Source organism: Cydia fagiglandana, chromosome 18 (genome assembly GCF_963556715.1).
Source record: "Cydia fagiglandana chromosome 18, ilCydFagi1.1, whole genome shotgun sequence".
In the NCBI taxonomy this organism is placed as follows: domain Eukaryota; kingdom Metazoa; phylum Arthropoda; class Insecta; order Lepidoptera; family Tortricidae; genus Cydia; species Cydia fagiglandana.
The window spans coordinates 7,987,027-7,996,078 of record NC_085949.1 but is presented as its reverse complement, the minus strand read 5'-3'; the positions used below and the strand labels follow the sequence as shown (position 1 = coordinate 7,996,078).

The 9,052-nt window shown below is 41.8% G+C and overlaps 1 protein-coding gene across 1 annotated transcript in view; it reads right to left on the bottom strand.

The window, feature by feature from the left end:
- Positions 1 to 1,107: 1,107 nt before the first annotated feature.
- The window catches only part of LOC134673601 (uncharacterized), a 74,890-nt gene continuing 66,945 nt past the window's right edge, over positions 1,108 to 9,052 (bottom strand). Inside the window, exons 64-72 of the mRNA XM_063531600.1 lie at positions 8,693 to 8,912; positions 8,327 to 8,422; positions 7,966 to 8,192; positions 7,508 to 7,715; positions 7,181 to 7,264; positions 6,436 to 6,662; positions 5,108 to 5,324; positions 4,741 to 4,836; positions 1,108 to 1,364 (exon numbers count right to left, since the gene is read on the bottom strand). Of these exons, the coding sequence (XP_063387670.1) occupies positions 1,153 to 1,364; positions 4,741 to 4,836; positions 5,108 to 5,324; positions 6,436 to 6,662; positions 7,181 to 7,264; positions 7,508 to 7,715; positions 7,966 to 8,192; positions 8,327 to 8,422; positions 8,693 to 8,912 (1,587 nt within the window). The 3' untranslated portion in view covers positions 1,108 to 1,152. The remainder of the gene's footprint in view (positions 1,365 to 4,740; positions 4,837 to 5,107; positions 5,325 to 6,435; positions 6,663 to 7,180; positions 7,265 to 7,507; positions 7,716 to 7,965; positions 8,193 to 8,326; positions 8,423 to 8,692; positions 8,913 to 9,052) is intronic.

Genomic DNA, 9,052 nt, shown 5'->3' with positions numbered 1-9,052 from the left:
TTAGATGAAAGTGATACCAAACATGACTTCAAACCTTACCTTGAGCAGTATTAACCTCAGGAATTCAGTTTCGTCGACGAAGTTGAATTCCCCCCATACTCCATTTCACAACTTTAAAGGATGATTATTGAGATAAAAAGTATCTTATGTCCTGTCTTGGGACTCGAAATATCTGTATACCAAATTTCAATTAAATCGGTTGAGCGGTTTAAGCGTGAAGAGGAATTTAAAAAAAAAGGTATTTGTTTAAAGTTTATATGTTTTTTCTTAGGAATGGTGTCAATGTGATACCAAAACTGAATTCAGCACCCCCGATTTATACGAAAATGATACCAAACACGGTCTAGCAGCGTCACTAATGTAGATATCAAGATAAAATTGAAAGCCCTAAATAAACTTTCAAGAGCGGATATCTCAAAAACTATTCAAGATATCGAAAAACTTGACTGAATAAAACTTGTAACAAATTTTATCAGCTTTTGGTTTGTCTTAGTAGTCATGTCGCTAAGACGCAAAATTTCCAAGATATAAGTGAAAAACCGAAAAATTAGACCTTCTTTCCCCCCTCTACCCCCCAGCACCGGGGCTACGGCCGGGGACTTTTGATATGTTCACCTCCTAACTAGTCCAAACAAAGTTACGTAGCCAAAAATTGTGTTCCTAGCATTTCCCTCTATAACTTCTTATTGCTTGGCCTAATAGTAAAAGGTGTTACAGTAAAAATAAAGATGTATTCCGATGTATTTGGCCACTTTTGCGTCACTATCTATTTTATGCTGTCTATACCTACTTAAACCATATTTACATACTGAATTTCAATAATTGTTTATCAATAAAAAAGTTGTATGTTATGGTTGCGGTTACAAGTCCATGCTCCAGATACGCGATTTACAAAAATGACGTAAGTATACGACTTTGGATGTGAATGAATTGTTAGAGTCCGACCAGTGAGTCATGTCACAAAAAACGCGGGAATATCAGTACAAACCGCACCTGGCAACAAAATTACTATGAAATTAAATGAAAACTTGAAATTGACAGCTTATTTGATAGGAAAAAAGTTGCCATATAAAGAATTAAAAAAAAATAGTTTGTGACATGATTCGCTGGTCAGACTCTATGATATGATTTCTCTCTTCTCCCACTTATGAATTACATGAACATTTGCAAAACAGCGCAAACAAATAAAACTAGAAAACTGCCGCGGACCAATAGCGCGGAGCTGGGTTCCAGGCAGTCTTCGTCCTGTTCCACCGCGGTGAAGTACTGTTGGTCAAGCTCCTGTCTTGTCGCCATATAAGAGTTTATGGCAGTCACAGCGCTCGCTGGTAAGGAGCGCGTTCTACTGAATTTGAAGGCAGTCACTGTAAAAAAAAAAACTTTCGCTTAAATTTTCGTCGCTAAAAAGTGAGTTTATTTTTGTATTTAGTTTGGTGCCATTATGTAGTTGGCAACTATAGCCGGTCAAACAACTGTCAGTAGAAAAAGGCGTGAAATTCAAACTATGTAATCAACGTAGTGGTTATATTCTCTTTGATGTAATCGCTAAGGAAAGTTACCCTTCGCGCCTACATTTTTTAAATTTGCCGCTTTTTTCTACTTGACAGACTTACTTATTTTTATGCGAGTTTTCGAAAAAATCCGTGTATGCATGATGCGTACGAGCCAGCGTACGTGTGAGCGTAGAGGGGACCTACCGCGAAAATCGTAATTCGCAAATTGTGGGGATCTTTCTCTTTTACACTCATTAAGACGTAATTAGAGTGACAGAGAAAAATGCCCGCAATTGACGAACTTCGATTTTCGCGGTTATAGCTCAGCATTGGAAAAAAGAAAAGAAATTGAAAAGTGGCAACACTGTAGTGTCGTCCCTAAACCAATAAATATAAAAAAATGGGGCGACACTACAGTGTTGCCACTTTTTAATTTCTACTCTTTTTTGCCAAGCTGTAGGTTATTACTAGCAAAAAGCAGAGCTTTGTAAGGGCTCGCGGAGTTTTTCTACCTAAACGTACCGGACCGCGACTTTGATCCAGTCCGAGGCTTGTTCCATGTTCGATCGAGTGGGTACGTTATAAATCCGTTAAGAACGCAGCAATGAGTGAGAACAAGAAAGAAATATACTGACCCCGGTCGCTGTCCGGTACGCCTGTCTGTTACAGCTTTTACTTTGTCCATTAAAACGTGTCCAGACGACTATTTGACACGACGACACTGAATAAATAATAGTACTAGGTACAGAAGACTCACTCTCTAACAAAACGCGTCTGTCACGATCAGCACAGATATGGCCGCTAGGTGGCGACAGCGCCACGCGCGGCTTATGGCAAACCTCAGAATTGGGGTCGAACGGATGTACTTTTAGCTACCTGTAGCAAAGCGACGAAATCGCGGAGTGAGCCACACCTGGCGTCGACACATGGACAATATCATCCACACGTTATATACAATTTCATAAGAGCTTATCCTACACAGTCGCCCAGTACTTTTAGGGCGGCAATTGGCTTTCCTGCATAATGTTGGGTCAGCGAGCCAATGTCCTTGAATTTATTTTTGCGTCAACACCACACAATTGAGCGAAAAACTATCCTGTCTGGGCACCTACTGGTGGTAATCACGCTGCTCCGCACATAAACACACATATAATTTGCTCTCCTAAATGCTCATCAAGACGAGTGAGATGGCCAAAAGAGCGTTTGCCTATGTTGCACCAAACCTGAGTTCCAATAGGTACTGCAGGGTTCAGCATCAGCTCTATCTTGGGTACTACCCTCCTAAGCGCTCATCAAGACGAGTTGGATAACCAGATCAGCGTGTGCCTATATTGAGCCAAACCTGAGTTCCACTAGGTACTGCCAGGGTTCAGCATCAGCTCTATCTTGGGTGCTACTGTCCCAAGTGCTATCAAGACGAGTCGGATGACCAAAACAGCGTGTGCCTATGTTGCACCAAACCTGAGTTCCACTAGGTACTGCTAGGGTTCAGCATCAGCTCTATCTTGGGTACTGCTCTACCAAGAGATCATCACGACAAGTCGGATGTCTAAAACAGGGTATGTCTATTTTGCACTAAACCTGAGTACCACTAGGTACAGCCGGGGTTCAGCATCAGCTCTATCGTGGGTACAGCTCTTCCAAGTGCTCTTTAAGACGTGTCGGATGACCAAAACAGCATGTGCTTATGCTGCACCAAACCAGAGCTCCACTAGGTACAGCCAGGGTTCAGCATCAGCTCTATCTTGGGTACCTACTACTCTCCTAAGTGCTCATCAAGACGAGTCGGATGACCAAAACATCGTGTGCCTATGTTGTTTTAAACCCGAGTTCCCCTAGGTACAGCCAGGGCTCAGCATCAGCTCTATCTTGAGTACTGTTCTTCCAAGTGCCCATCAAGACATGTTGGATGACCAAGACAGCGTGTGTCTATGTTGCACCAAACCCGAGTTCCACTAGGTACAGCCAGGGTTCAGCATCAGCTCTATCTTGGGTACTGCTCTACCAAGAGATCATCACGACAAGTCGGATGTCTAAAACAGGGTATGTCTATTTTGCACCAAACCTGAGTTCCACTAGGTACTGCTAGGGTTCAGCATCAGCTCTATCTTGGGTACTGCTCTACCAAGAGATCATCACGACAAGTCGGATGTCTAAAACAGGGTATGTCTATTTTGCACTAAACCTGAGTACCACTAGGTACAGCCGGGGTTCAGCATCAGCTCTATCGTGGGTACAGCTCTTCCAAGTGCTCATTAAGACGTGTCGGATGACCAAAACAGCATGTGCTTATGTTGCACCAAACCAGAGCTCCACTAGGTACAGCCAGGGTTCAGCATCAGCTCTATCTTGGGTACCTACTACTCTCCTAAGTGCTCATCAAGACGAGTCGGATGACCAAAACATCGTGTGCCTATGTTGTTTTAAACCCGAGTTCCCCTAGGTACAGCCAGGGCTCAGCATCAGCTCTATCTTGGGTACTGTTCTTCCAAGTGCCCATCAAGACATGTTGGATGACCAAAACAGCGTGTGTCTATGTTGCACCAAACCCGAGTTCCACTAGGTACAGCCAGGGTTCAGCATCAGCTCTATCTTGGGTACTAATTTCCTAATTACTCATCAAGACATGATCAAGACGAGTCGGATGACCAAAACAGCGTGTGCATATGTTGTATAAAACCCGAGCTCCACAAGGTACTGCCAGGGTCCAGCATCAGGTATCTTGGGTACTGCTCTACCAAGTGATCATCATGACGAGTCTGATGTCCAAAACAGCTTATGTCTATGTTGCACCATCGACAATATTGAAATTGTATCGTTGTCTGAGTACCCACAACACAAGCCTTCTTGAGCTTACTGTGGGGCTTAGTCAATTTGTGTAAGAATGTTCAATATTTATTTATTTTTTACTGCCAATGCCATTTGTCAGAAAAACAAATAATTAACATTAGCACGAATGTTAATTCATCTATTCTCCAACAGATGGCGTTAGTAGTAATACAAAGTGTTATTCCTTTATTTTATTTTTTTAGGTTTATAAAATGATATTTTTATGTTTGATAACACATCTAGACATAAATTTAAATTACTATGTTAAATTTCAAACCTAACAGTGCAGTAGTTTTTCCGTAAAGTGTACCACAAGAATGCATAGATTGTCGAATAGTGATAGGGCTCGCTTCGCTCGCCCTAATAAACTACTCTTTGAGGTACCTACTGATTTGCATTTAATTGAATTAAAACGTACCTTCTCGTTGGAATTGGTTAATGTTAGTGCAAGTGTACGCCAAGGAGTAAGAGGCGTAGTCCGTCTGCAAGATTTTCAACTCGGTTGTTGTAGTGTCTGAAAGAAAAATATATTTGTAAGTTTGCCAAACTACTGCCAAGCAAATATCAGTAAATAAACGGTAAACTATATCCTGTCAAACAACTTTGTCAGTAGAAAAAGGGCGGTAAATTCAAATTTTCTACGGGACCCCTTTGCGCCTAAATTTTATTTAATTCCCTCCTTTTTCCTACTGACGGAAATGGCTTGACGGGCTACTTATATTATATGTCAGCTAATGACCATATTTGCATGCACAATCAAAACCTGTAGTGATAAGTGATCTTACCATCGCTGTCCGCGACCGCCATAGTTATAATCATCTTCGCGCCATCAGTGCTCGCGGTGCCATTAATCGAGGTAAGGTTTCCTCCCACGACTTCCCAATGGAGAACCGAGACCTCTTCCGTCTCGAAGTTGTACGTGTAGCGAGCGCCAACGCACGTGCCGTCATCAGAGACGTGAGGGTTGGGGTATTGTTCGATGAGGTACCAGTCGCCGGTGTACTAGAAGATAACAGTATAATAGAGAAGGACAGGCCTATTCGGTTTTCAAGATAATCACAAGATCTAGAGACGATTTAGAGATCAACTAGATCTACTTTAGATATCGACTAGATGTGACTCGGATATCTAGCGGCGCGATTCGGGAAATGAATTAGACATTCACTAGATATGAAAATAGTAACGATATGTGACGTTCCACGGCAAAAGGTACCTTATGGCCGCAATAATATTGGAGCGCCGTAAGCGCCAACCGCCATAGGGTACCCTTTTTTAGGGTTCCGTACCCAAAGGGTAAAACGGGACCCTATTACTAAGACTTCGCTGTCCGTCCGTCCGTCCGTCCGTCCGTCCGTCTGTCACCAGGCTGTATCTCACGAACCGTGATAGCTAGACAGTTGAAATTTTCACAGATGATGTATTTCTGTTGCCGCTATAACAACAAATACTAAAAACAGAATAAAATAAAGATTTAAATGGGGCTCCCATACAACAAACGTGATTTTTGACCAAAGTTAAGCAACGTCGGGAGTGGTCAGTACTTGGATGGGTGACCGTTTTTTTTTTGTTTTTTTTTGCATTAAGGTACGGAACCCTTCGTGCGCGAGTCCGACTCGCACTTGCCCGGTTTTTCATATCTAGTGAATGTAATTCATTTCCCGAATCGCGCCGTAAGTCATAACTTGTGAAAATCGTTCAAGAGGACCTCCAGAATCGCGGAAACGTCAAACTTGACATATCTATCTTACAAATATCTTTTTTGACAGTTTCAACACCTTTTTCCAAAGTCTGGGGTTTCTCCCCAGGGTAGTAAGGTAGGCTTTGAAACCTGGCTTGTAGAAAATTTTTATAACATTAAAATTAATTTAGTTAGAATGTAAACTATGCTCACAAAATAAATACAGCAGATTGAAAAAATACATGTCCAGTTTACTGCTCCACCAATGGGGTAGTTGATTTGATGCCGAAATGACTGTTCACCGTTGTTTCGTAGGTGGCATACTCAGTTGGTTAAGTGATTCAAAATTTATTTAATTAAGTAATATTATTTCGAACATCTTAAGCGCTGGTTACTCCGTATCCAGGAAATGCAGTAAATACTGAAATATCTTACCGCAGGCACGTCAAAGTCCTGGACAGTTGGTATGTCGTCATCACACTGTCCTCGAAGTATGACCGTTTCGCCCGTCGGTTCAGGATAATGGAAGCAAGCTTCGTCAGACTGATCAACCGTCAGGTAGAATTGCGGGTATAGGACTTGGTTGGCTTCAATTATAGGCGCCAACGCGTTTTCCGCTGCTTCTGTCATTTGTTGCTGCTTGCTGTGTTTGGCGCTCCATACTGTAAGAAAGTTTAGTCTTATGTTGCGGAAACAACCCGTCCTTTGGAAAAATTAAATGCAGTGCCGTAAAATGGGGTGAGTTGGATGAAATTTGACTTTCAAACCTCGATAAAATTTTATTTTTACATGTGAAAACTGAATGGTGTATATAATAAGTGGTTCGGACTTTTGTATTTTAGTTTGTATTTTATTTTGGGTAGTTCCAGTTCATAACTTTGACGATAAAGAGGAAAACCCACCTCACCCCGTAGTGCCTCGTATTTGGGGTGAGAGGGTTTTTCATACATTGTGATTTTGGAAGATTGTTGGATCGATTTTTTTTATTATGCGTATTACTATAGCCCCATTTTAAATTGGAATACATTATTTTTGTAGCAGTAGCCTTAAAATCCCTTCTCACCCCCCCTCTCAAACCCCATTTATAACCCAACTCTCCCCGCGAAACCTACTCACCCCGTTTTACGGTAACAACACCAACAACATGTACCATAACATAAGCAGAAAATTACATACATACCTTGCCTGTATTCTCCATCTTCAGTATTCAAACAGGAGTACAACAGCGAATACGTCTCGTAATCCGTTGCCAAAACAACCAATTCTGAAAAAGAAAATGATAATATAGTAGCTACTACTCTCTTTCTTTTATTTCAAATGTCGCTGATGTCGTTGATGTTTTCACACGATCTGTTGGCGTGTGCTTAGGTGATCTCCTCTAACTGTGTAACTCCTCTCCTCTAATTTAACCCATGAGGCCGATTACTTTGGTATTACACCACTATTTTGGGTGCATGATTACTAGAGCTGTAATCACTTGACCAATAAATCAATTCCTTCAAATTACCTTCGACTTGTCCATTGCTCAGGGTCCTGGTCAGGACGCCATTGCTGCTAGCTACAACTGTGCCGGTGGTGATCTGTCCCGTGAGATCGAACACCCTGGTATCGACCACTTGAATGGTGTTGCCGACGCTGGTGTATTGAGAGCTGGTACAATCGCCAGGGTTGCCGTCCGTGGGGAACCGCTCAATCTCGTGCCACCAGCCCGCGTACTGTGAATTGAGTTTTGAGACTGATTAATACATACGACTTGATGAAAGATTAAGGCCCGGTTGCACCAACCATACATGACGTAGGTAGGTACTGATCAACGTTAATTAGTTGTGAACTATGAGACTTCTCATACAACAAAATTTAGCGAACGTTTTAACGGTGACATATGGTTTGGTGCAACCAACTGATTAAAAGAGGTAGCGATTTTTGTGTTGTAAAAGAAAACTTGAATGAAAAAGAATCTCATACCCGAGACACATCAAATCCTTCTACACCGGAGACACTTTCACACTGTCCCCTAAAATGCAATGCTGCGTTTTCATTCAGTTCGGGCACGTAGAAGCAGTCCTCATCACTTTGGCTCGTCGGTACATAGTATTCTTCTAAGAGACCTCGTGTGTTTCTGATGACTTCATCGATAATGTTGTTGGCAGCGTCGCTGAGCGTCGGTTCTCTGCTGAGCTTCCAACTGTATACTGTTGTGCAGAAATATTTATAGCTGTTTAAATCTCCCTATTTTAAATACCATCAACCAAATTGTAAATACAAGATCCGATCTTAAAGTTAAGTCCAGTACAGCACTAAGTAATCAAGTTGTCCTTCAAATTACCTTCGCTATCGCCATTGTCTAAGTCCCTGCAGCTGTAGACGAGGGCGAAACTTGTGTAGTCGGTTTCGAGAACATAGTAGTTACTTTCCACGACCACTGAAAATCAGAAAGGCAGTTTTATACAAGTTTTTATCTTATTTAGGCTCTTTGAAACCGTGGTGTGCAGCAACGTATTTCATGTACGTCATTTCTGTTTCCGATCTGGTCTCACTTTGGCCTGACAAAAATCGAGAAATGCCGAATCATAAGCCATTTGATCATCTATTATTCACAACAGATTAATTGTAGTGCATTTGATCATCTATTTTCTAAAGGTTAAGATTTGAAATAAAATTGCTTGAGAGTTAAAATTTTGCTTAAACTTACCTTCATCATCCAGAACGAACGTGACCCACAAAAGACCGCTACCATCAGTGCTGTGTAGCACTGCCGTTCCCTCCCTGATCTCCAAGGTCTGGTTGTAGACGATGGTGTTCCTCACGTCTACTGGGGCATCACCTTGCCCAGGGCTATAGTGAGCTCGGGAGCATTCACCAACTTGATCCCTTTGCGGGTATTTGGATACTTCGAACCATCTTCCGAGGTACTGTTGTGAAAGTAATAGAAGTTAATTAATTGCTAATTTACCTCCGAACTTTGCGAGAGTGTTGGCCGTTAAAGATTTGTTAAAGCATTGAAAATAGCCATGAAACGGCACAAAATCCTTCTTCCATTCGTCAAATTCAC